The sequence below is a fragment of the Rosa rugosa genome, chromosome 4 (assembly GCF_958449725.1).
Source record: "Rosa rugosa chromosome 4, drRosRugo1.1, whole genome shotgun sequence".
NCBI lineage: Eukaryota > Viridiplantae > Streptophyta > Magnoliopsida > Rosales > Rosaceae > Rosa > Rosa rugosa.
The window spans coordinates 37,385,559-37,412,660 of NC_084823.1; the positions used below are offsets into that span (position 1 = coordinate 37,385,559).

The 27,102-nt window shown below is 38.6% G+C and overlaps 3 protein-coding genes, 1 long non-coding RNA gene and 1 pseudogene across 4 annotated transcripts; all 5 read right to left on the reverse strand.

Annotated features, from left to right (window-relative positions):
* Positions 1-47: 47 nt before the first annotated feature.
* Positions 48-3,272, reverse strand: LOC133745491 (S-norcoclaurine synthase 1-like). Its single transcript, XM_062173573.1, has 5 exons — positions 3,127-3,272; positions 2,255-2,669; positions 1,046-1,293; positions 579-903; positions 48-468 (listed from the first exon to the last, which is right to left on the reverse strand). Exons 2-5 carry the CDS (start codon positions 2,510-2,512, stop codon positions 214-216), a joined length of 1,086 nt encoding a protein of 361 aa, XP_062029557.1. The 5' UTR covers positions 2,513-2,669; positions 3,127-3,272; the 3' UTR covers positions 48-213.
* Positions 3,273-5,099: 1,827 nt separating this feature from the next.
* LOC133744756 (serpin-ZX-like) lies at positions 5,100-6,782 on the reverse strand. The gene has a single exon (XM_062172808.1). It carries the CDS (start codon positions 6,780-6,782, stop codon positions 5,157-5,159), a length of 1,626 nt encoding a protein of 541 aa, XP_062028792.1. The 3' UTR covers positions 5,100-5,156.
* Positions 6,783-8,100: 1,318 nt separating this feature from the next.
* On the reverse strand, positions 8,101-11,571 carry LOC133707100 (uncharacterized). Its single transcript, XR_009844920.1, has 2 exons — positions 11,420-11,571; positions 8,101-8,341 (listed from the first exon to the last, which is right to left on the reverse strand). It is a non-coding gene; the product is annotated as an uncharacterized LOC133707100 (long non-coding RNA).
* Positions 11,572-14,835: 3,264 nt separating this feature from the next.
* Positions 14,836-16,131, reverse strand: LOC133744758 (serpin-ZX-like; annotated as a pseudogene).
* A 2,257-nt stretch (positions 16,132-18,388) lies between these two features.
* LOC133746269 (peroxidase 20-like) lies at positions 18,389-21,573 on the reverse strand. Its single transcript, XM_062174442.1, has 4 exons — positions 21,331-21,573; positions 20,941-21,132; positions 19,073-19,238; positions 18,389-19,006 (listed from the first exon to the last, which is right to left on the reverse strand). The coding sequence occupies exons 1-4, from the start codon at positions 21,553-21,555 to the stop codon at positions 18,576-18,578; spliced, it is 1,014 nt and encodes a 337-aa protein (XP_062030426.1). The 5' UTR covers positions 21,556-21,573; the 3' UTR covers positions 18,389-18,575.
* Between the last annotated feature and the right edge of the window lie 5,529 nt (positions 21,574-27,102).

A 27,102-nucleotide genomic window follows, 5' to 3' on the forward strand; every position in this document is an offset into this window, starting at 1 on the left:
GAGCCTATTGCTAAATCGTTACGCGATTGACTTCATGCAACAGGATGTAATTGATGGAGTGGAGATGCCAGCCACTTTGATTCACTTGAAATTATAAAGGTAACATTTCAAGCACCAACAAATACTTGGCATTCACATTTGTGTTGGACTAAATACTTGGGCAAGTGAAGAAAATATACAGAAAGGTTCTGGTATATCTGTAATGAAAAGAATTCAATGAAGTTGTTGGTTCAATCTCATTTGGTCCAGCAGAGTTTTACCATCAAGTTTACTGGTCACTATAAGCTTAATATACTCCTCATTGCTCATAGTCTTGTAGTTTGCTGCATTCTCCTTGATCAGATCCGGTAAAGGACCAATCATGGTCCCAATATTTGGGCTGTGGAATGCCGCAATTGAAAGGCGTTCCTTCTCTGGGTTCACCACTGCTCTGTGCTCTATGCTCTTATATATTCCATTACTCATTATCTGTGATAACAGTCATTAGAAGGCTTGTATTGCATATATCAATATATAGATATATTGTGTATAGAGTTAGTTTCTTGCTATCTTATACTATTCAGTATTCATTGTAGTACCTCGATGACGTCCCCTACGTTGACGATGAATGCACCAACTACAGGTTCCACAGGTACCCATTTTCCATTTTTCCTGATTTGTAATCCTTGAACTTCATTAACTTGCAGTAGTAGAGTCAAACCCACAGCATCAGAGTGTGGAGTGAGACCGATAACTTTGTTTGCCTGTGGACAGGGTGGGTAGTAGTTCATTCTTACTCCTTGTACTCCATCATCAAACATGCTTTCCATTTTCTCTAAATTGACTCCTAGGTTACTAGATATGGACTTCAATAGGTAGATTGTTACTCGTTGCAGCTCCTGTGAATACTTGTCCAATGTCTCCCTGCCAAAACAAAAGATAAAGAGTTTGATGCTCATATCAGGTGTTTGAAACTTGCTGGGATCTTAGAGTAACACACAGATGCTTGTTCCTATTCAGATGCTTTATTTGGTTTAGAATATTGGTCATGGAGTGTATAATTTACCTGAAAGAAGTGGGAAGGGTAGGCCAGAATGTGAGAGTCCTTTGGCGGACTGGTTGAGAGAGAAGGAAGAGCATGTCTCCCCAGTCAAGTTTTTGCTCTTCCGAAACAACAAAGGCTTGGCCATAGCCTTCGATGTGATTCGGCTGTGTTGCATAGGCCTTCTTTACTTCTAATGGCAGCCCGAAGAACTCCTGTTTGTCATTCTTCATTTTCTCAATCACTTCTTCTGATACCCTATGATTGATCAGCTGCATCAACATCACTATTAATATATACTTGTATAGTTTGAATTATGCATGCAATACATGTCTAGTACACTGAAAGTCATAAATCTTTCTAATCTACAACTATGTTTATTTTCAGGTTAAAGGAAAACTTTGAGGTCTTTCTAAATGTACCCAGCAAATATCTAAATACACCCAGTAAATTTTTTACACCCATCAAATTTATAGAATCTCTAACTATACCCAACAAGTTTTCCTAAAATAACCTTTTCTAAACCCAGCAAAACTCATACACCCAGCAAAACCCATACACCTTGATGAAGAATACCAAACACCCGATAGATTCCCTGACGCTGTCAATAAGTCAATTACTGGATTGGAGAAAGGGACACTTAAATAGCTGCAAGTCTCTTAGATCTTCACAGTTCCCTGCCCAACTCTCTCTTAACACAAATGACAGAGATGCTTTAGATCGACTGATCAAGTACACGACCTTTTCCTTAAATTAGTTTTTTTTTTTTTTTTTTGTCTTGTGTTTTTTTTTTCTTCTTCTTTACCTGAACTAACAGAGTAAAGGCTCCCGAATATAACATCAGTGAGCAGTCAGCAGTGCATGGTAGACTTTCATTTGTGTTGTTGAGTTCTAATTCAGTGATTGTATTATATGTGTGTTATTCAACGTAATTCATTGGTGGTGGTTTGAGAGCAGAATGCAACTAATTATTTTTGTCATCACGGTTTATTATTTCCTAATTAATGTTGCAAATGAATGTTGTGATAATTGATAAAGGCAAAAACATGCTTAAAGTTGCTATAAACTTCAGATTATCTTAGAGAAAGAGGGAGTTTGCTTGGTGTTTGGTATTCTTCTTCAGAGTGTATGAATTTTGCTGGGTTTAATTAAAGAAAAGGGTATTATAGGAAAACTTGATGGGTGTAAGGGTGTAAAAAATTTGCTGGGTGTACTTAGATATTTACTGGGTACCTGAAAGAAGCCCCATTCCTTACAAGCCAAATGAAGTTTTGCCAATTCATCATCATGGAACAATGGATTCCCTATTAGCTTGTCCATATCAACCACTGGAATTTGAAGCGAGTCCTCAATGGAAATTTGTTCAATCTCAGCTTCAGGCCTGAGATATCGACACGGGATGTCCTTCAAGTTGTTTGAAGCCAGGGCTTGAACATTCTCAACTGGGAGAGAACCACCCAGGTCTTTTCTAATGAGTAGCTCAGTCTCCATTCTCTGCACTATGAGCTGAAATTATTTTTGGTATTGCCTTCTACAAATTTGGAATGATTACTACCCATGTAGTGTGATGGTTTATAGATATGAACCATTTCGGCCGGCAGGAACCGGATCTTCTTAATTAATTGGGGAAAGCTTGTCTGCATGTGGCCTGCAATGTATTGCCTTGTTTATTTCATGAAACAGGAACCAAAGATGCTTGGCTGGTTATTTATGCTTCCAAACAAATATAAGAACCAAAAGTAACCGGCATTATATCATGAGGTCTCATTTTGACAGAATAATCTTAGGAGCTTATTACTAAGTAGTATTTTAAGCAATTGCTAATCTTTCTTTTTTGGCTGTATTATAAGACTAAATCACTGTTCCTAAGAGATACTATTACGAAATCGCAAGCTTCTCTTTTCATGTTTCTTTTCCTGATTTTATGGTCCAAGGACTTCAAAGCACTTTCCTTCTAAGTAACACTAAAGTACTAAACTATGTACTATTGCTGAAGCATTCTTTGGTTCTTGCCCTGATATTTCATCAGGGACATTGGGATTTTGAAATAACAAAAGATTTGTGAGGAGCAGAGCTGTCAAAAGAATATAAATTGAGTCACTTACTTTCAATCCGGACATGTATCCTCTTCTCCAGCACTTCAGTACAAATCCAAGTACCAGAAAAATATTGTTCGAGTATGTATAATGAGGAAAATACAAGCACTCGGAAATTGCAAAGTGCAGATTTGAGCCTTCTTGGGTGTGATCAAACGAATAAAAATGAGCCAGTGTGAGGATCAAGATGAGGATATATATGAAAGCTCTTTGGTGGGGAGATAGGGCAATAGGCCAACAGAGCCGTCTCAAAAGTTTTGGAGGCCCTGTGCGAGATAGAAAATATAGTCCCTCTTTACGCGATTATACATGAATATATCATTGAAAATTTTTGTTATATACAAACAAATATAAATACATAATTAATTACTTTAGTTTTTTTGTTTTTGTTTTGGCCCTCTTATCTTAGATTATTATTCCACTTCTTTAAAAACAAAAAAATTTAGAGAGAAAGAGGACTAAAGCTTGCTAACAAAAAACCATTTACAGACAAAATTACAATTGAATTATGAATTATTAACGAAGATAAATACAATACTATCCAAAAGACAGAAATAAATGAAACAATGATCAAAGATAAATGTAATATCTACCAGAACAAGAAAATGAGGCAGAAAAAGAGGCCCAAAAAAAGAAGAAATAAAAAGCAAATCACCTGCAATGAGGAAAAATGGCCCAAAAGAACAAGAAAAAGGGGGTAGGAAAAGGGGCCCAAAAAAGACAGAAATAAATGAAACCTAAATGTAATATCTACGAGAACAAGAAAATGGAGGCAGAAAAAGGGGCCCAAAAAAAGAAGAAATAAAAAGCAAATCACATGCAATGAGGAAAAAGGGTCCAAAAAAGAAATAAAAAGCAAATCAGCTGCAATGAAAATGGAGGCAAAAAAAGAGGCCCAAAAAAAGAAAAAATAAAAAGCAAATCACCTGCAATGAGGAAAAAGGGCCCAAAAGAACAAGAAAATGGGGGTAGGAAAAGAGGCCCAAAAAAGACAGAAATAAATGAAACCTAAATGTAATATCTACCAGAACAAGAAAATGGAGGCAGAAAAAGGAGCCAAAAAAAAGAAGAAATAAAAAGCAAATCACCTGCAATGAGGAAAAATGGCCCAAAAGAACAAGAAAATGGGGGTAGGAAAAGGGGCCCAAAAAAGAAATAAAAAGCAAATCAGCTGCAATGAGAATCGAACTTGTCTACTAAGTTGGAAAGAGAGCTAATTGCCAACTGAACTACAAAACTTCCAAGTAGTAAGGGCCCTTTCATAAATAATATAGATGTACAAAGAAGTATATATAGGACCCCAAAATTTAGGGGCCCTGTTCCATCGCACACTTTGCACAGCCTCTAAGCCGGCTCTGCAGGCCAACAATGAGAGAGGGAGTGATGAGAAAGGGGGGAGACTTAAAAATGAGGAATCAAACCGTCACAGACGAAATAACCAGCCAGATTTCTTGGCTTACGGGGGGTTATCGTAACATAATGTCCATGCATGTTACATAAATTCAAAATATGCATATCTCAACGCCTACCAAAGCACCAATGAACCACAAACTGTCAGTATGGACCTGTATGCGACAGCTTATCCAAACTCTTTTATTTGTATAATGCCAAAAAAAAAAAGAAGCTCTTTTATTTGTGTATATATAATATATAGTTTAACTCAAATGATGTAAACGTTTACGTCAAGGATGTAAAAATTTCTGAAAGGTATAAGCAAAAGCTACAATGCCTAATAAATATAAATAAGAGAGAGTTTAGACACAAATGTCTGAACTCAAAATGCACAGCAACATGAGGTTTCAGAGTGGCAACAAGCCAATAATACAGTTAATGATTTACTCTTCTTTGCTCAGTCATGGAAATTTGCTCAGCATGAGTGTCGGCCTCAGTTGTTAAGAAAAACTACAAAGCCTGCAATCGTATCATGATATTAAGTAAACTGAGAATGATTGTCCAAAAGAAAAAAAAGAAAAAACCGGGAATAGGCCTAGCAGACTCAAATGTCTAACTGAATTTATAGCAAAAACTAGCTAGCTTAATTAGGTGAATTTTTCTTCAATGGGGTTTAGGACGTGCCCAATGAACATGACCGTTCCAGTCACCTCTTCTCTAATCAGATAAAGGAATGGGTGATCTGCCACAAAATCTATCGGAGGAGGTTTGGGTGGTTCACCCGATGAATAAGCAGGACCGCAGGCAATATAAACAGCAGCAGCCTCGGTGCCTTCTTCATTAACTTCAATGAAAGATTTCTGGAACATGGAGAGAGAAATCGCACCCTCCACCATCTCTGTCAAATCTCCCTCTTCAAGAGAGAATCCTAACGGTTTCAGAACATCCATAGGATCAAACCCAACAGATATCTTAAACTTTGGGATTAAAAATCTACGAAGTGGAACATTTTTGTGGGGAATATATCGATCTATAGGCTCGGAACAAACCCTCTCAACCAAAGCTTGTAGTCCATCAGTTGCATTTGGAAGAAACAAGCACATGGAGAAACGACGACCATAATCTTTACCTTGCTCGTAGGGAAGCTTTAAGACTTTGAAGCTGTCAAAGACACTTACAAACTGGTACTTCGAACTGGTCATGAAGGGTGCCTTAACTGAGCTCCCACTCTGTAGATGGAAATCAAACTCGTTTGTCATTGATTCATAGAACTTCTCCTTCCACGCTCCTTTGAAGTATAAGGCATTCGCAAGGATGAGCTTTGTTTCGCTGCTAACAGACCCTGCGGCTAGAATCTCTTTGATAAGTCCATTGGTCTCCTTGTCTACCCATGAATTCACTTCACATCGCACTTCGTCTGCCCTTCTTCGAAAATCGACTTGATTCATTGCTGCCTTGTAAGCAGTGTCCAGTACCTCTTTGAAACAAGGCTTGACATGGAGAGACTTTTCAACCCAAACACCATTGGCGACTGAAAAGCGAGGCCCGCCCTTTGAGTATCCGTCGGCAAAGACCAGTGGATAGACATTGGAGGCGAGATCATTGAGCTCATTGATGGACTTGGACTTGAGGAAAGAGAGAAACCGGTCCTGGATATGACCCTTTGTCCCAGTCAATATCATGCCAAGACCAATGTGGATGGACAATGGGGAGTACACCATGTTCTTGGCCTTGCCTAAAGTTAGAAGCAGTTTCTTTGTGATTTCCAGTGCAACATCGGTTTGGTTTTTAATGGATTCTCGGAGTTCCCTAGATGGTTTGAAGGAAGGCAGTGGATAACTACTGGTCACATGACCCCCGCCAGGGGAAGGATCTATACCAGGAGAATACCTAGGGAGTTCAAATTGTATTGTAGGGTGATATCGCTGTGAAAAGTATGGTGGAGAGGAAGGAGAACATGGAGAGTATGATGGAGGGAAAGGAGAATACCGAGGGTGTTCATATTGTCGTGTAGGGTGATATGGTTGTGGAATGTTGGATGGAGAGCTAGGAGAATATCGAGGATGTTCATATTGTTGTGTTGGGTGACATGGTTGTGGAATGTAAGACGGAGAGCAAGGAGAATATCGAGGATGTTCATATTGTTGTGCAGGGCGATATGGTTGTGGAATGTAGATTGGAGAAGGAGTAACCTGTGGAATACTTGGAGTATAGAAAGATTGCTCATAATCCTCATATTGTCTTGCAGGGTGATCATCATCTTTGTTGTCCATTGCACGCCAACCTTCCCAAAAGCCAACTACTTTGCACAAGAACAAAAGACTACTAATAATAAGAAGAAAAAACCAACTAAGGCAAGTAATCAAGATAGAAGGAGATCGATACACCCAATGGCCATGAATCGAACCCGAAATCATAAATACTCTGCCTTATAATTCAAGCAGGACGTGAAGAAAAGGGTTTAAGAAGCAAATAATTAAACCCATACTAATTAAAAATAAAATAAAAAACAAGAAGAAGAAAAAACATAACTCTCGATATCTATCGCTCCATAGGTTTCTCAATATTTAGCCTCTTTCTGATTCTCTCTTTTTTAATAAAAAAAAAGAAAGAAGAAAGCAACGTCCGTGTATGAATCCACTAATTACCCAGAAGAAAATTCTTGGAGTACTAGAGAGTAGTACGAATTTAAAAGCATAAAAAGTAGAATTATGGATAAAGAAAGAGAGGACAATCTCTATATAAAGAGAAAGAGCAATCACCAAATTGATGGTCTCTTTGTCCAAATCGATCGATGTTGAAGACGGCGAAGTGTTTCTTCAATTGTTTCTGCCCTCTTCTTTATACGTGATTGGGTTTTGTCCTTGTCTCAAAGGGAGAGCGTTTTGTCCTTGATAAACTACTAATATTTGATAGGGTTAAATACTGCTTACTCCCTATACTTATAGGGTTTCATCGTTTCAGTCCATTACCTTCGAATTGCACCTAAAAAGTCCATGAACTCCCAATTTCCTCCCAATTGGTCCCTGCCGTCAAGCATCCATAAAAAACTCCGTTATCTTCCCCTAAAAAGTCTATTATACCCTCATTTACTTAAAATATATATATATATATATATATATATATATATATATATATATATTTCTCTTCCTCTTTTTTTTTTTTTTTCTATTTTTTTTTCTTTTTACCTCTTCTTCTTCTTGCGGCTCTCTCGCCTCATTCTGTTCGTCTCCTCATCAAGATGGTTCCAATCCACAGACCTTCAAGAGGTGAAATTAGAGGTGGGTTCTGTTCCGAGCCTAAACCGAAAACCGAACTGAATTTAGGCTCGGTGCGGTTCGGTTCGGTTTTTGTGTTTTGAGAAGTTGACACCGAAAACCGAACCGACCCGAACAGTTCGGTTGGTTCGGCCCAGTTTCGGTTTTTTTTTTTTTTTTTTTTTTTTAGAAAAACAGATTTTTACGAACTTCTACTTACTTAAAATAAAAATAATTTAATAATTGTGTTTTTTTTTTCCAAGTCTTTTTTTATAGTTCATTCTCTCTCTTTTTGCTAGCCTTTTAGGCCCTTCCTCACCAAAAAATAAAACTATGCATCAAACACATTGGTGTAGACTCGAGAGATTCAAGTCCATCTACTTACAAAAATTACTCCGGAAACTAGGAAATTAGGAATCAAGGCCATTGGAGCCTTTTCCATATAACAAATAAAATAAAAGAGCAACCCATTAACCAATAACCACCCACACAAGCAAAAGACGTGAAAAACAAAAACAAAAAAGAGCATCCCTCTTCTGTCTCAAAACTGATGCTTGTAATCTCTACCAAAGCTCCTGCATACATTTCAGATCACACAAACTGAGTCAATCTCTAAATCCAAATCAATATAAAATGCCACAGTCAATCTTTGTCCTATGTTTTTGATAAATAAAAAATATAATAACTTTCTTTGCTTGAAATGGGAAGTGACATGAATTGGTGTTAATAGCTAGCTATACGGCTTAAAAAGGAAGTCTCATCATATATAATCATCAAATTTATACACATCTATCAACTTATATATAGACTTATAGAGTAACAAACTTGCAAATGACTAGCTACGTTCTCCCTAGTCAAGCCAGGCACATTCATGAACTCGAGGATTCTCTTTGGCACAACCTCTATATGGAAAGCCAAAGGTGTGTATGGAAAACAACACCAAAACGAAAAACTGATTCAATAATTTTGATATGTTTACCAGTTAAAGCATGTCTTGTTAAACAGACCAGATTACATAGTGGTTAGAGACCCAGCTATAACAAAGTATATGATTTAAGTCATCATCCCAGCTAAAACATAACATATTGAACAGAGAAACCAACAATGTTTTAAAGTAATGAACATATATTACTTATAAACGCATGTTTGGCTCCAATTTTGCTGCAGCTGGTCAACAGTCTCTTTTCTGCGCGGGCGTGCCAGCACCGTTCGGGTGCGGTCGTCGGGGGTGTCCCTTGACCTGACTTCTGTTGAGCGATTGTAGACGAGGAGAGCACCAACCTCGTCGCGGGATTCTTTGTGCCTTGTGGTAAGGACTTTGCTGTAGTTTCTTCTTGTTCACACAATCGATACTCAATATTGCAGATTGAGCAGAGCGAAATCACCGGGAAATGTTGAGATCTTGCTAAAGCGTGACTTTAGCTTGGCTGGGTTGCTAGGGCGTTACCCTTGCTTGGCTGGTTCTGTAACCGTTGTGGTCGCGGCACTACCGTCGGCTCCCGAGGAGACTAGGACCGAAGCACGTTGACAGAGGGTTTGGTGGCACTGAAAGTCGGCTTCTGAGAAGACTAGGACTAGGAGTGTGATCACCGCTAAGAGAAAGAGAAGGAGAGGAGTTGCTCTTAGAGAGGTTTGCTCTAGAGAGAACTTAGATCATCTTAGAGATGTTGTTGTTGTATGTGAATGGGTTGTTGTGTTTGGTCGTGGTACTACAATCGGCTCTCGAGGAGACTAGGACCGAAGCACGTTGACAGAGGGTTTGGTGGCACTGAAAGTCGGCTTCTGAGAAGACTAGGACTAGGAGTGTGATCACCGCTAAGAGAAAGAGAAAGAGAGGGAGAGGAGTTGCTCTTAGAGAGGTTTGCTCTAGAGAGAACTTAGATCATCTTAGAGATGTTTTGATGTTGTGTTGTGAATGTGTGTCTTAGAATGAGAGGAGAAGGTGTTTATATAGGGAAGAAAAAGAAGAGTGAAATGATGAGTGGAAGAAAAATAATGAAAGTAGATCTAAGTTCACTTGTAAAATATGGAAAAGATAAAGAAAAGATGAAATGAAAGCAAAGCATGAAGGTGCAGCAACATGGAAGTGGTGATGATCTATTAAAGAGATTGTAGAAGAAAAATATATCCAAGGAAAAAGAGAAAAGCATCTAGCTTTCTTCATGTGGGTAGGAAACATGAACATGTGAATATTGAGCTGGTTTTAGGTCAGTTTCTGCCCCTTTATTCCTTCAATTATTTCTCCAACAAGACTTCATTATATGCCTTCGACTTCTTCATATGAAATGTTCCACTATGAGTGTAGATCATCCTGACAAATTTTCAGATTTTTATTCCATGTGGTTGGGCCGAAAATGCTGCTGGACCTCTTACAGGTCCAGTTTTCCAGTTTTGCTTCTGTAGAAAATTGGGCTGATTGTTTGAAGGCCTTCCACTCAAAAAAATCTCTGGCACTCTTCATAAGAAATGATCCTTGGGCTGTCTAGAATGGATCTACAGAGTTTCAGCTCATTTCAAGTTCATTTGGTCAGTCTGCCGCCCCTCCTTCCTTGTTTAGCTCGGTTTCTCCTAGCCGAAGTAGGAAAATGTGCTAAAGTTGACTTTTCATGTTTCCATGCTTCCATGCTTTCATAGTAGGCTTTATTTAGCCTCTAAATATATATTTCGAACTTGTCGACAATATATAGCTTGAGCCACTGACATTGGCTCAATTTCTCCAAGACACGCCTTGTCAGGCCAAAATGCTTATTTTGGGTCCAAACAACGCATACTGTACCTGCAGTAATTAATAGTGTTGTTTGATCAGCACCACCATCCAGTTCACTACTTTGCATCCTTGAAATGATAGCATCTGCCTAACAAAAAAAGCCAGGAACAACACACAGTCACACACTGTCATTCAAGTTTGAACTTTGAACCATAAATCAAAACACCCAGATAGTGAAATAATATGAAAATAAATATCAAACATCGTCATCATCCTTCTACGCACTGTGTCAATTGGGTATGAAGCCAATCCAGGTCCAATTGTAATTAACCATCCCAGCAAAAACTAGCAAAGAAACTATCCTGTAAAATACCAAGAGAAAAAACAGATATTACCATCAAGTCATCAAAATGCTTTGTTATTGCAATCAAGTCATCAACATGCATGAAAACCAAGATCGAAATCAAAATATTAACACCCAGAAAATCAAAACCTTAAATTAAATAGAAATTAACAAAAACCACATTAGAATAGCCAAAGGCATCAGAAATACCCATACCCAGAAATACCCATACCCATAACAAACAAACCCTAGAATAAAGGTTGCTGATCTTGACATAACAAATAGAGAATACATGTATCTGCATGTGCAGTTGTGCACACCGAATCATGAACAAAACATAAATATGCTAAATCCTTAATGAATGCAATCAATTAAAGGTGATGTTGCCAGCAAAACCACCTTGTCTATAATTGATTCCAGTTCTTCACCAACTAACCTATTTAATAAAATTAAATATGAACATAGAGAAGGTAGGAACTTTATAACATAGAGCAAAAATTCTCAATTACATATAAAATAGAGAAAGCAGAACAAGTCTACATCAGTTCTCAAAACTCAATCGGATCTGAATGTACCAAAAAGAAAAACTCAATCGGATCTAACCTTGTAAACTGGAGAACCTGTTCCTGTTGAGCAATTCTCTCTAAGTCCTCTTCGTTATTGCCATATGATCAATCAAAAAAACAAAACAGAGCAAAATCTTAAAAGATCATATCTTGAAGCTGAAATTGAAGAAACTGGAATCTAAGTTTGGCTTTTTACCTTTGCTTTAGCTGAACCCGAAGGTTTTGATGAGATTGTTAAGGAAATTCTTGGACTTGGTCATTATCTTCTGTTGATTTTAGTACAGCCCATAAACGAATTGACCAGAAAACGAAATAGAGAGATCCAGAGGTGATGATGTAGTGGGTTTCGTTTTATCTGAACTGCACATAACCAATCTCTGCTCCATTCAATTAACCCCTACACCCAAACCATAAAAACCAAAATAACGAACTAACTACACCATAAACTACTAGTTGACAAGAACAAGAGACATAAAAATTGAAAAGTTGGCGTACCCAGCAAGAAAGCTGGTCTTGCCACCCAACACAGCGAGCAAATATGCAGCGATCACCTTCATCTCTGTTTTCATGAAATATAACTGTTAATATCAACTAGAATCAAACAGAGAGAGAGAGAGATCTATAGATATATACAAATACACAGAGCTCTCATCTTTTAAACATAAATCCTTTCTATTCCTTCATTTTTAAACATACCTTGGCAACAAAGCTCAGATCTTTTAAATCAAATCTTTTCTATTACCTGAGAGTCGAACCAGATAAATTTGATGCCTCTGCCAGGGTAGATCTTCGCCCCAAATCTGTAAGTCTCTTCCAAGCTAATCTACAACAATAATAGCACAAGAGAATGTCCAGATCAAAAACCATCAAGAAACCCCATCCACGAAATCAAGAAACCCTTTCAATTTGGATCAGACCTAATAACCTGGAATTCTTCAATCTCTGAAGCCGAGTCTACTTCAATCTCTGAAGCCGAAAAACACGAAATAAGAAGACAACATGGTGAAGATTCGTGAGTCACTGAAGACTTGAGGTTGAGGAGAAGCAAAATGAATCGGGAAATACTAGCTACACACAAATCGGTGAAAATCAAAGTCGGATTGGAGATCAACTAGCTCAGAATCTCAGATCGGTGAAAATCAAAGATGGAGTTCGACACTTCGACTAACCTTACCGATGGAAAGAGAGATGGAAAGCTGCTGTGAGTTCCTGTCTTCCTGAGTTCCCGTCTTTGTGTCGCCGGAATTGATTGGCGGCGTCTGGTGGCGGCGAGGATCACCTGAGAAATGAGGAAAAAGTCGGGGCCGAGAGAGTTTAGGCTGAGGAACAGAGGAAATGAGGATTCGACTCGAGGCAAGGCGACTCCAGCGAGGTAAGTTGGTCTCCAAACCCTAATAAAAAACGACATCGTTTTGTAGTAAGTGAACAGTGTTTTGGTTTGCTGTTCGGTTCGGTTTCAGCCGGGCCGAAACCGAAAACCGAACAGAACAGATTCGGTGCGGTGCGGTTTTTTCCTGTTCGATGCAGTTTTTTTCGGCTGCGGTTCGGGTATCGGTGCGGTTTTTTTCAGTTTTCGGTTTCAGTTTTCGGTTTCGCGAGCCCACCCCTAGGTGAAATGAAAAAAAGAAATAAAAGAGAGAGAAAAAATAAATTAAAAAAAAAAAAACAAAGTAAGTGAGGGCATAATAGACATTTTGGGCAACTTTAACAGAAAATTTTGATGGCAGGGACCAATTAGGAGGAAATTGAGAGTTCAGGGACTTTTTAGGTGAAATTCGAATGCTAGGGACTGAAACGATGAAACTTTATAAGTATAGGGAGTAAACAGTATTTAATCCTATTTGATAATTTTGAGAGAAAAAAATTGTTAAAGTAAATGTAAAAAATCATGAATTCACTAAAGTGATGGAAATGGCCTTGAATTTTAACAATGTTAGTGGTCGGGGTACCAAAATATTAATAGAATAAGGAAAGCTAAGGCATGCAAATATAATAAGTTGAGAGTTGGATGTGAAAATAAAAAATCCTCATAGGGAGTATTTTGTAATTAATTCTTCATTAATTAACGACGCTAATGAATGAATTGAGCTCTGGAAGAAATTTTGGGACAATTAAATATAGTTTTGAGAGGGTTGGATTTTGTTCTTCTTTCATGCTCAATATCACTTGTTTTTTTTTTTTTGAGTAAAAGAGGTCATCCCATTATGTAATTCAGCAAGCAGTACAAAAACGATCCACCCCTATGGGGTCGACAGAAAAAACCGTTCCGTAGAAACTACTACAAAGCCACCCCTAACTAAAAGAGCAAACAAACTAGTAATCTCCTAGCACACCCACCTTTTAGGATTAAGCCCAAAACAAAGAAAAGCAGAGCCCCGAAGATGATTAAAAAACCCCAATGGGGACGACGAGGTCTCTCTTTTCTTTGCGATCTCTCCCGCTCAATGCAAGAAAAAAATAGGCCAATCATTCACAAACGAATGAAGGCCCAAAACTAAATTAAAATTTAAAGACAAAACAAACGCTCTGGCCCAAAACAGAACCCTAGCAGACCAACACCAGGCCCAAATAAAACACCTAGGGCAAACCCGAGATGAGACTGCAGTCAAGCCGCCGCCGTCATACACCACTCGCCGGAGTTTGACCCCTGCACGACCACCATCACTGATAGCCTCCTCCTAAAGACCACCACCCATACCAGCAAGAAACCCGGACAGAAACGAATCCCATTCGAGCAGAAGAGGACGAACCCCACCACCATACTCGACGCCCAATGCCAGCCCGTCATCCACCTCTGCCGGCAAAGAAGAATCGAGAGCACAACCGATTCCGTTGTCCTCCAACAGAAACGATCGATCCCAGCCATGCCCGAAAGCGCTACCATCAGCCGGAAAACTCAGCCTCTCGTAAGCCAAATTCCAGATCCGATCAGATCCATCAGCTCTCCAAGCGCCACCATTCGTTTCACCCACGAGCACACCACTGTAGATCCGATCAAACACCAGATCACCCTCACTTCTGCCATCAGAAGCTTGAGAGAGAGATTTAGGCAGATTTCGACGGAGGAGCCCGTCTCCACCACCACAGTTTGGACCATAGAAGGAGGCAAAGCCATCCTTCCAGATCGAAAGTACACTGCCTCCACCAGCGAAGAGAGGAAGCGGAGGAGAAAGCTCTCTTTCGAGAGGCAGAAACATGATTTTGACTCAATAATTTAGTTTCTAACTCAATATCACTTGCTGAGTCTTTGTAAAATTGATTGAACAAGATAAAAATGACAAAAATAATGGACAAAAAGAAACCATAATTGGCAACAATCAACACAAAACAGAAAACATAAGCTCTATGATACAAAGCCTATAATCGTTGTATCAGGAAATTAATTAAGAAAACTGATAATAGCTAGGGCAGAGCTTCTATGCATGTGATGACTCAACGAAAACAAAATCACGATTAGATGGCTTCATATGCGATGGGGTTTAGGACATGTTGGGCATAACTGTTCTAGTCAATTCTTCTCTTATGAGAAAAAGAAACGGGTGATCTGCCACAAAATCCATCTTAATTCTGGGTGCCATCGCACGACCACAAAAAAGGGCAGCAGTCACAGCAGCAGCTTCTGTGCCTTCTTCATTAACTTCAATGAAGGATTTATGGAGTATATTGTCTAAACTTATGTTCATATCCTCCACCATCTCTGTGAAGTCTCCGTCTTTAAGAGATAATCGTAACGGTTTCAGAACATCAACAGCATCAAAGCGAGCAGATATTTTAAACTTGGGGATAAAAATTAAATCTACCAACTGAAACTTCTCGGTGAGGAATGTATCGATCTATAAACCCAGACTCGGAAGAAAATCTCTCAACCAAAGCTTGCAGTCCAGTCCATTTATTTGGAAGAAACACCAACATGGAGAAACGTCTCTCGTAATCACCACCTTGTTTGTAGGGGAGCTTTAAGACTTTGAAACCGTCAAAGGCACTAATATACTGATCCTTCAAACTGGTCATGAAGGGTGCCCTAATTGAGCTCCCATTCAGAAGGTGAAAATTTTTCCATTGTGCTTTTGATGCATTAAACTCCTGATCCCAAGCTCCTTTGAAGTATAATGCATTCGCAAGGATGAGCTCTGTATATCTGGTAACTAACCCTTCAGGAATAATCTCTTTGATAAGGCCGTTGGTCTCTTTCTCCGCCCATGAATTCACTTCACATCGCACTTCTTCAGGCTTGGTCTTAAAATCTACTTGGTTCAATGACGCCTTGTAAGTAGTGTCCACTACTTCTTTGAAAGAAAGCTTTATAGGGCAAGACTTCTCAACCCAAACGCCATTGGCGAATGACAAGCGAGGCCCGCCACTTGAGGATCCATCAGCAAAGACCAATGGGACGACATTGGAGGCCAGATCATTGAGCTCGTCGATGGACTTGGACTTGAGGAAACGGAGCAACTTCTCCTGAATGTGGCCCTTTGTCCCAGCCACTATCATGCTAAGAACCACGTGGATGGACAGTGGGGAGTAGACCATGTTATTGTTCTTGCCGAAAGTCAGAAGCAGTTGCTTTGTGAATCTCAGTGTAACGTCGGTTTGATTTTTGATGGATTCTTCGAGTTCCCTAGATGGTTTGAAGGAAGGCTTCGGTGGCGATGATGGTCGGTGATAATCGGCTGCTGAATAATACCTGGAGGAAGACGACGGAGTATGATATTCAAATGGTTGAATTGGGGAGGGCATAATGGGTAGCATTGCTCATTCGTCTCTTCTTTGTTTTCCATTGCGCGAAGCCTTTTTTTAATGCAAACTAATAAGATACAAGGAAAATGATTTGTGGCCTCAATAAGGCCTAAGATTTATGGCCTCAATCTTAGGTGTCATGTCATGTCACCTATACACGTCACTTATTTATCAAATCATGTTATGTAATTCTTGAGAAAAATACTATTTTATCCTTTCAAAATCTAATGACCCTAAATTAGTTTGGTTTTTTTCTAAAAAAAAATATTTTAGTTTTTTTTTTTCATTTTTCCTTTTCATTACACTCATGCTTCAATTTAAACAACAATTTTTTTTTTCTTCAATTAAGAATAGTAAAAATTTCATGTAATTCAATCAATAGATTTGCACATACATTCGAACTTTGCATAACACATGTATATAAATTCAACCTTTATTGGGTTCCTGCAAATTTTGAAAATATAATGTGAAAAATACATATTCATATGATTATTATATATTCTTTTGTTCATTTTTTTTCTCTTTATGTAGCTAGGGTTTAAACATTGAAATTGATACTACACCACAAACCGTCAACATCATCAGCTCTGCCCTGGCTATGGAAGCTGTTTTGGATCCGGGTAAGTATTTGGGACTGCCCACCATGTGGGGCAGGTCAAAAGTGGTTGTGCTAACTTATGTGAAAGACTCCATTGAGAAAAGAATTTCTGGTCGGCACCAATCGACTCTTACACAGGCGGGAAAGGAAACTTTGATAAAATCAGTTGCTTTGGCTGTCCCGGCCTATCCTATGACAGTCTTTAAATTTCCGACCTTACTCTGCAATCAGATTAATTCGACCCTTTGTTTGTTTTTTCCCTAATATTTAGATTGTAGATGGTAATTAATGACCGGTACTAACATGGAATTTTTTCTTACCTCTTAATTTAGACCACGTATTTTCCAAATTCAATTTACTAATGCTATTTTTTTGGATGAAATTAATCAATATTTGGAAAGAAAATTTAAGGCCTATTTTTTGACACCTAATTCAATATATTAATGCTATTTGGAAAGAAAAATTATGGGAAAGAATTTAATTAAATGAAGAAAAATATTGGTCAAATAATTTGTAGACATATCTCTTAAATTAGTACATAATTAATAGCTGATATTTTTTTCATCACCTAATTAAATTCATTTCATTAATGTAATTGATTCACCCCCTAACATCTAAAAGGAAATATAAAAGGGAAAAGTTGGTGTTGCAATAGTATGATGTGGCAAGATATATTATGTGGAATTAAAAAAAAAAATTGTATTTGCTTACATGGCATGACACCTAGGATTTGAGGCCACAAATCTTAGGCCTCATTGAGGCCCTATATCATTGCCCTAAGATACAACCAGAGAGAAAATTCTTTGATTTGTGCTTGTGTTTCGGAATTCGGTGATTCTTCCTGTTTTCGTAGCCCTCTTTTATAGGTATGATGATCGGTTTTTGCCTTGTTGATCAAGGCTTTTATTTTCCTTTTTTCCAATGGGAAAAATTTATTTTATTTGGAGAATTTTATTATACATCCAATTTCCTAATCACATATTAGTTAAACCCACCCACAAAAATCTTTTAAAATACACCCAAAACCTATTAATTAGGTTCATCTCAGAATAAAAAAAAATTATTAACCCCAAATATATCGTAGACAGTAATCAGATCCTTGATTTAAGCTGTATGAATCAATATATATATATATATATATATGATTCTGTGTAAGTTAATTCATCCTTAATAAGTATGATCCTTAAATTCTATACCTTTAGAGATTGAGAAACTCATTATGTACAATCCCTAAAAGGCTAAAACCCCTTTTGATTTAGAGTAACAAATCCCAGTTTTATTGTAGATTCAATTTAAGGATCGACCATGAAGAGAAACAGAGACAGCTTGATTCAGTAGAGAATTGGTTCTTGCAGATTAAGAAAACGAGCTCACTTCCATAGGGAATCCAGTGATGGAGAGATGAAGCGAGGATTTGATATGAAACATGACAAGCTGCCCTTTGCAGAAATCTACGGTTGGTGAGCTTGAAGACAAGGCAAGAGATCTCTATGAGGAACATAACTAAGCATTGGACTGAGAGAGAGTTGGTTAAGGGTTACATTACAAAATGGTGAGAAGGGATGGAGAAGATAGTTTCTGCAAATATTTGGACAAGGGTTAGCATTTAGTTTATAAGGTTTATATTAGAAAATGGTTAAGTAGAAATTAAGAACATGCAATTTTTGAGAATTGAAAACATAACACAACATAATATGAGAATTGAAAACATAACACAACATAATATGAGAATTGAAAACATAACACATAGTATCCCACCACGTAAAATTTCTTCTTCAAATGCTCTGCAATTACTACGGAACTACAGATATAGATAACTCATAAGCTGAACTCTGAGTTCCATACGTGAACTACATAGCTAGGTGTTGACGAACCTACAATTCTTCCTGATTTCTCCTTGATTTCCGGTGATTGGATTGATGTTTCCCATCTTCACCATAGAGTTTGCAAATGCAGCAAAGAAAAGTTTCTCATCAGTGGCATAAGCCCACACCTGCTTTAGGATCTCCCCTTCATGATCTTGCGTGACCAATACATTATCAGAAACTAGCAAACCTTTTCCTTGGAGTAGGTTGACATAATAGTGATTGTCAAATCGGGCTGGTGTCATAAAATCAAGAGGTGCTAAATCATTGTTCCTCCCTGATTTGGGGCATATGGACTGTAAGATTCTTCGGAAGGAAGTATATCTCCTGTACTTATCGTATATTTCATACTGTCCTCTGAAGTTCACATCATAGATCCTCTGCCTGAAGTTTAAACATCTTGCCTTTCCAATTGTGTGGCTACCTGTTCATAAATCCTTATGAGTTCTAGCATTTGATCATCAAATTATTTCACTGAAGAATATGTTACCTGATAAGGCAACCAAGTCTCCTATATCAAGTCCCTGTTGTTTGAAATTGGAAATGAGAGTTTGTAGAGAGGAATTTGGAGCGGGGATGAACTGATTGGCACCACTGAAGCTTGCTTGCAGAGAGTCTCTCCTGCCTAGCCACACATCCCAGCTAGGCCCTCCTCTCTTTTCAAGAGAAAAAAAGTGCAATTAGTAAAAGAGAAAAATGTAGTCACCGTCCCCAAACTATGCTGCCAAGGCCAATTTGATACCCGAACTCTCAAAAGTATCAATGTGATATCCAAACACGTATTTTGACATCAACGTGATACTTCCGTCAAAAATTCCTAACGGGGCCGTCTGTTTGCTGACGTGGCAAACACGTGGGTCCTATGTGATATTTTTATCATGGGCAGAATAGTCTTTCACTACTAAGTAATTAAAAAAAAACACACACAAAGTTCTCTCTCGCTCTCTCTCTCCCCCCACCCCCCCTGATCGGCGACTCCTAAACCCCAAAAACACCAAAGCACAGAGCTCCTCCATCTCTCTCTCTCTCTCTCTCGCTCTCCCTCCTCTAATCGGCGACTCTCGTCCGGTTTGATTGGGGAGGGTTCTAATTTGGCGATCACCGAGAGGGCGACGACGAATTTGAGGGCCTCAGTGATATTTTCTGGCGGGAGGGATTGGGAATTTGAGGAAGACTTGGAGGAGTGAGAGGAGAGGTAGGAATTGATGGAAAGTGGGTAAAAAGGTGAGAGAGAGAGAGTGAATTCGGGAGAACCGACTCCAGCCCCCCCCCCCCCTCCCTTCTTTCTCTTTCTCTTCTCTTCAGACCCGGAACCCATTTCCGGTGGAATCACCGCCGCCGGCCTCATCACCGGCTATTAGAGGATCCTCTCTTCCTCCTCTTGCATCTAAGGTAAGATTTCTGAATTGGGTAGCCTTGATTTGAGAAGAAATCGAAGAGGGATTTCCAGAAAAGGGGGAAATCGGAGATTCCTTCGATCTCCGGTTTCCGGCAGGTTCTGACCGGATTTCTTTGGGATTTTTGTTGCTGGGTCGAAGCTAACCTTCATCCCTAACCTTTTGCAGCTTTTCATGATCGGTGGAGGAAGATTTGAAGGTGTTTGAGAGTGTGAACAGTTGCGTGAACAGTACCTGACGAGTTCTTGGTTTTTTTTTAGTTGATTTTTCCGGCCAAATCGTTGAGAATTGTTGATTGTTGCAAGTGGGATTCCAATTTTGGGAGTGGAGATGGGAGATTGAAATTTTGGATTAGAAGTTGAATTGTTTGTTCTTGTTTTCTCAATTTGAATTGGATTAGAAGTTGTCAAATTGCTGCATTTGCATGTAATGTGATATTCTTGATGTTGGGGGCGGTAACTGTGGTCGGGGCCGAGCTCACGTTCGAGGCCGAAATCGGAATTCATTTTGGGGTGAGTGGTTGGTGGCTGGTGGCGGAGCTTGCTTCGGAGGTGCGGCGGTTTAGTTAGAACAGAAGAAGAAGAAGAAGAAGAAATGAAAAGAAAAAGAAAAATAAAAATGAATTAACAAAATCAAAAGGGTAAGTTGGTCTTTTAACTTCTTTTTTTGTCTCCACGTGCTTGCCACGTCATCAAATAACGGAGCCGTTAGGAATTTTTGACGGAAGTATCACGTTGATGTCAAAATACGTGTTTGGGTATCACATTGATACTTTTGAGAGTTCGGGTATCAAATTGGCCTTGGCAGCATAGTTTGGGGACGGTGACTAAACTTTTCTCTTAGTAAAATAGTAATGTTAAACGCATCTACCATATTATCTGATAACATCTCTTATAGAGGTTAAAAAACATACCCTAAAATGTATAATATATTAGAGAGAGAGAGAGAGAGACGTACGTACCGATGCAACAGAATCACGAGCAGCCACTGCTAGAATATCAGCACATGATACTGTTCTTGGACAAGCCTCTTCCAGGAGGTATTTGATCTGATCGATGACCTCAAATCCTCGTAAAGAATTTAGGTTGGGGCCTGCTTGCTTTTCACTGGTGATGCCTCCAAAGCTATCTAAAAGAACAGATGCATCGCAACCCTGAAGATTCACACAAGAAATGAAGAAACCGAAATTAATAAGAAAGCATAATAAATTTAAAGATGCATTCTGGTTATTTCTTATATAAAGATACACAGATCTACCAGTTGGAGGTAACCAACTTATCAACGCTAAACTGTCACTATTTCTTCTTGAAAGATTTTGTGTGTGTGTGTGTGAGAGAGAGAGAGAGAGTACCATGACAAAACAATCATGAAAATGCAAGCGAAGGAGAGAAGCAGCCATCCGAGGATCCTTAAAAACTGCAACTTCAACATTGTGCCTCACAATCTCTTCCAACAAAGGGCATTTTTCTTTGTAATAGTCAAGAACAAGAGGTCCATCATCATCACTGAAAGATTCAGTGCCATGAAAAACCATTGCTACTAAAATCAAGAATATCCTCCCCTTCTGCTCCATCATAGAAAATGAAGTGGTGCATGAAATAATAATAATAATAATAATAACTGATCGGTTTATCTGGGATAGGAATGTTTTATAAGTAAACTAGCTAGTTATCAGGCTGTGTGTGTCATAGAATGACGTTTTGTTAATTGTGCTCCCTTCAAAGTGTTTCTTTTCATGTTTTCAAACCAACTTATCATAAAGACATTCCTTTTTTTTGATACTTTGATCAAAGTTGATGCAACAACTGCTACCTAGCTAACTGCCTCTTAAAATTAATATTTGCTACATTAATCTTTAACTAAACGTAACTTCCAGCCACCAGAAAGTATCTTACTCTTGTCCGTTTTTCCTCCAAGATCATGGTATTCTACTTCATCTAATTTATATTCAGCATATAAATTGCACTCTCGAGGACGAACTGGCGTGTAAGTGCAGCACCGCCAATGCACATATTGCTTTATATGGATATGCATTGCAGACATTATATAGTCTGTGAAATGGTCTAAAAATTGATGTAGCTAGCTAGGATAAGAATGCCCCGGTTCTGATGTAAAAAATAAAAATAAGGAAGACATTATACAGTAATTAACCTTAGTTTAATTCTTAAATATTGTAAACAACTTTCTGCACCTATATAAGTTATAGTCAGCAGGTTTCATATATGGCCAGTGCCAAGGAGGTAGAACAAAGTTAGTGCAGAAAACCTTACCGTTTTGATACTATACTATAATATCTTTGGAGGCCTGCAGGGAAACTCGTTCGGGTAACAATTTGAATTTGTCTTGGACTAGATTGTTCTCCAGTCTCCACTACTTTCTTCTGGATGAGGAACATGTATGCTAACATTTCTCATGCATGCCTTATGTTATTAAATATTTTATCATTTAAGGACTCATACTACCACTTCGACGACAACTTAACTAGAAAAAAGTTCTTGTTAAGATAAATTAATAAAGTTCTCTAATATCCTAAAATAGTATTACCGTATATATGTATGTCATATGTTAACATATTCTATAATTTTTCATTCCTTTAAGTCCCAAACTCTAAAGATATATGAACACAACATCGCCCCACTGAGTAATATCCGAAGACGCCCTCCCCACGCTCACAACTATATGGTGTGTTCCTGGAAGTGTGAGACCCTCAGGCAGCTCAATGAAACAACGTTTAGTAATATTAATTATTAATATCAACAAGAGCATAATACAACTAATTGACTTTCTCCATCGACGAGTCTCAGAAGCGAAGGTCACTGACTCACTCCCCATGAAAGTCAGGATCTACTTTTCGTACTTAAAGTATGGATTGCATATGAACATGAAGCTTCCGTGTATAATAATCATTATGAATAGTTAGACCCTGACCTAGCAAACTTGGAAATGGTTGATGATTAATTAGGGTTTTCTCAATATCAACTGCCCTCGCTTTTATTATTAGACTGTATTCTTTGTTTGGTGAGGGAAAACAATCAAGAAATCAAGTGTTTTTGGAACAAAATTATCACTGCAAGAGGCTTAACTAAGACTCGGAAGACGAATCCATTAATATTCTTTCCTATTGTAATATGGATCAAAGCTTTTCCCTTTTGAATTAAGAAAGATTTCCAATTATGTTTTGAAAATATTACTCCCTAGCAGTCTTATTACAATTCCTCTAGAATTGTGGAAAGAAAAAACAACTCCTATATATAGAGGACCCTGGCCATGTTATTCTCATCAAATTATTCTCAACACATTTCGGTTTAGAATTTTAGTCAATATCGTTCTTTGTGTTAGCTAAGTTTAGGCAAGATGAGTTCTTCAAATAATTCACAAGTTTATAAAGCAATGGATGCCAACAATTGGACATCATCAACAACCCCGAAAGATAAAGGATCCAAACTGACTCCGCCGAGCAAGTTGTGTGCCCGCCAGCCCCAATGCGACCACCTCTAACAAGTGGGCACAATAATTCTTTTACCCCACTCAATTTGAACATAAAATGGTGATAAATTGTTGATCAAGTGAGAAATTGTTCTAGTAGTTAAAAATTAATATATGTTATGCTACTAAGAGTGTAAGAAAAGTAGTCTTGATGTATCTTTTAGTTTGTTCATATATTGTTTTATGTTTACGTACTTTTTATGAGAATTTTAATGTAAGATGGCAAGATGCTATCAAAAAATTTATGTATTCTCATTGATATATTTACTATCAAATTATTCACATTCTCAATAAATTCAAAGATCCAGGTTTTCACGAACAATATGTATTATAAAAATTGGATTTTATCCTGGTACCACACAAACTGTTTCATAACCGGCCTTCATTTGATTTTCCACGTTCAATTTATATTTGCCCTACACCTTATTTAGGATCACAAGAGGGTCGATCAAAACTTGGAAATAGAACAACTCTGTTTAATAAAAGTTACAAAGATTTCTGAAGTCTCCCAACTTCCCGATAACACCCTTGGATCTATTTAAATGGTTTCTGTCAATTCATCTGCCAAAACTGTGACAACAAAACACAGGCCTACATCCTTTCTTATCAGCATCAATCACCACTTCATATTAAAGTACATTTTCTTAACACATCAATGTGCTGTTCAACTGTTATGTGTTATGTATATGACCCCGTTTTAGAGTTCCAAGTCCCAGAGTCACAGCCTCACAAGCAAAAATGTTGGAGAGGAAATATCCCACATTGGAAAAGTGACAAATAAAATATAACTTATAAGTTGGTGAATCACACTCAATTGTACCGAGGCCTTTTGTAATTAAAACCCAACACCTAACAGGTGGTTAAGTTGGGACAGTATCGATACAATAGTGGACCACGGGCCACGCTTGTCGCTGTTTAACATGGTATCAGAGCGGGTCTCTCTTCAATTGCGTCTCCAATTGTCATGGGCCCGAATTTGGGTTCCTTATATTGCCATCGGAATATTCCGATTGGATTGTTACCAAGTGTCCGATGTGGGTCGTGGATTGTTATATTGGCCAAGTCTCTGATATGAGACTTGTGTCCCAATTTCCAATGTGGGAATTGGATTGTTAATGCAAACTCTCGTCGACAGTCAGACAGATTTCGGTAGATTGAATCATGTGGGCCTTGGATTGTTATATTGGCCAAGTCTCTGATATGAGACTTGTGTCCCAATTTCCAATGTGGGAATTGGATTGTTAATGCAAACTCTCGTCGACAGTCAGACAGATTTCGGTAGATTGAATCATGTTGACATTCTAGAGGACGAGCTTGATGGGTCGGAGGGGGCCGGCTAAGTTCTTTTCTTTGCCAAGCAGCTTTAAATTTGAAAAAGGCCTCGTATAAAAGGGGTAAATAAAAGTGACAAATAAAATTTAACACATTGGAAAAGTGACAAATAAAATATAACTTAGGGTTTTTGTCCATTTACCCCATTTCTAGGGATTTTTTTCCCACTTACCCCATTAAGTTTTTTTAATTCCCTCTTACCCAAAACACTCTAAGGAGGTCTTCCCTAATACCCCCCATTAAGGTTTTTTTTTTGTTTTTTATTTATTTTTTAATACCATTTTACCCTCATCCCTTTGTTACTTAGAGAGAGAGAGAGAGAACCCATAGGAGACTTCGCCGGAGCCGGTCACCGGCCGCCGGAGTCCATCACCAGTCGCCGGAATCCGGTCACCGATCGCTGCCCACCGAAATTTTCTAAAAACATCTATTGCCCCCAATAGACGTCTATTGCCCCGCTAATAGATGTCTATTGGGGTCTATTGCCCCCCAATAGACGCCTATTGCCCCTCAATAGAACTTTCGATAGCCAAAATGGGAACTAATATTCCTAAAATTAGACAAATAAAACGAAGAGATTATATCAATTTTAAAACGTCTATTGCCCCTCAATAGACATTCAAAACTTTTTTTTTCTTTCCTTCTGTCCCATTACTTAAAAAAAAAAAAAAAAAAAAAAAATTGGGCACATATGAGCACATGCTCTGCCCTTTCCACATTCACATCCAATGCAATGTGTATCTACATAGCACAACGCCAACCATGATGACAACAAACAAATAGACAAGAAAGACTCGCAAATGAACCTACGGAAATGCATCGCAAATGGCTTCTCTGCAACCGCCCTTCTTTCCCTGCCCACCCAGCGCTACCCTGAAAGCCCATCCAAGATCCACGCCTTCCTTCACGCTCAACCTCCAGGATCCGATTGCCGCATGGAACTGCTGGGATTTCTCCACGCCCTCCGCTCCCTGCGACTGGCGCTGCGTCTTTTGCGACGATACTACTAGGGTCTCCGAGCTCCGCTTGCCTCGCCTCCAACTCGGCGGCCGACTCAGTGACTCGCTCGTGAATCTTAGGATGCTGGGGAAGCTGAGCCTTTGGTCAAACTCCTTCAAACATACAACAAACAAAACTCGCCGATCTTAGGCCTGAGGTGGTGATGATGATGCTTCTCGATCGAAACGCCGCCACTGCCGACGCCGTCTTCTGCCATGGACGAGTACTTCCGCTTCAGAGTGGCTCGATCGGAGCAGGAAGACTCGTAAATGAATCCAAGGAAGGATCGGATCGGAGAGTGATGAGAGAGAGAGAGAGAGAGACTGAGAGAGTGCAGATCGTGGAGAAAGCAGAGAGAGAAAGAGAGAGGCATAGAGGGTACATGTAATTAATTAATTAAGCTAAGGGTAAAACTGTCATTTTGCTTTAAACAGGGTAAGTGGGATATTTTTGTTCAATTTTAGTGCTTTGGGTCAAGGACCCATATAATTTATAAGTGGGTGGATCACACCCAATTATACCGATGCCTTTTGTAATTAAAACTCAATTAACATGTGGTTAAGTTGAGACAGTATCGGTACAATGGTGGACCACGGACCACGCTTGTCGCTGTTTAACAAAAAATTCTAACTATACATATACGTATACATATGAAAAAAGAAAAGGGAATTAAACGTTCAACATTTCAAGTTTGAGGTAAAAGAAAGATATGATGCTCTGTTTTTTTTTTTCTTTCCCATCTGTACAGTAATACCTGACTTGTATAATATCTGAAGTTTGTTGTTATCCTAGCTAGCTATTGCTATGGCAGTAAACAGTATTTGAGAGCAGCATCTTGAATGATTGAACTGTGCCTGTCAAAAAAGATACCAACCAACGTTTCAACATTGTCGAATGGTCTGCAATTCCCTGTTTGAAAATTAAATAATTCCACATTACGTACAGACATGCATGCAGATGCAGCAGCAAGATCATTATAATATTAATTCCTTCAAATATGAAATGAGCAACAGTGAATATATCACAAAATAAACAGCCAGGACACAAAAAAATTCTGAATAAACTTCACATATTGAAGTCTTCTCAGGTAGAGTTAAGAGGATAAAGGTATTGAAGCAAAAGGGACGTCAGTCAGGCTGTTTCAATGATCAACAGGCGGGGATGTCATCCAGACTGTTTTAATTAATGATCAAGTCTCACAAGTCGAACCGACTATCATCAAGTTTTTGCCAGCGCATATATATCAGATTAGGCAATTCTCAATTGTTTCTTCCTGATCTGTACGTTTTAGAAAAGTAAAACAAAC

What these genes read in the sequence shown, in the direction of transcription:
- LOC133745491 (XM_062173573.1), bottom strand. Translation starts at nt 2,512, where the DNA reads ATGGAGACTGAGCTACTCATTAGAAAAGACCTGGGTGGTTCTCTCCCA. An exon ending in AGGAATGGGGCTTCTTTCAG is followed by an intron (nt 1,294 to 2,254) that starts GTACCCAGTAAA and finishes ATGTTGATGCAG; the next exon opens with CTGATCAATCATAGGGTATC. An exon ending in ACCCTTCCCACTTCTTTCAG is followed by an intron (nt 904 to 1,045) that starts GTAAATTATACA and finishes TTGTTTTGGCAG; the next exon opens with GGAGACATTGGACAAGTATT.
- LOC133744756 (XM_062172808.1), bottom strand. Translation starts at nt 6,782, where the DNA reads ATGGACAACAAAGATGATGATCACCCTGCAAGACAATATGAGGATTAT.
- LOC133746269 (XM_062174442.1), bottom strand. Translation starts at nt 21,555, where the DNA reads ATGATGGAGCAGAAGGGGAGGATATTCTTGATTTTAGTAGCAATGGTT. An exon ending in CTCGTGATTCTGTTGCATCG is followed by an intron (nt 19,239 to 20,940) that starts GTACGTACGTCT and finishes TCTCTTGAAAAG; the next exon opens with AGAGGAGGGCCTAGCTGGGA. An exon ending in AGACTTGGTTGCCTTATCAG is followed by an intron (nt 19,007 to 19,072) that starts GTAACATATTCT and finishes ATTTATGAACAG; the next exon opens with GTAGCCACACAATTGGAAAG.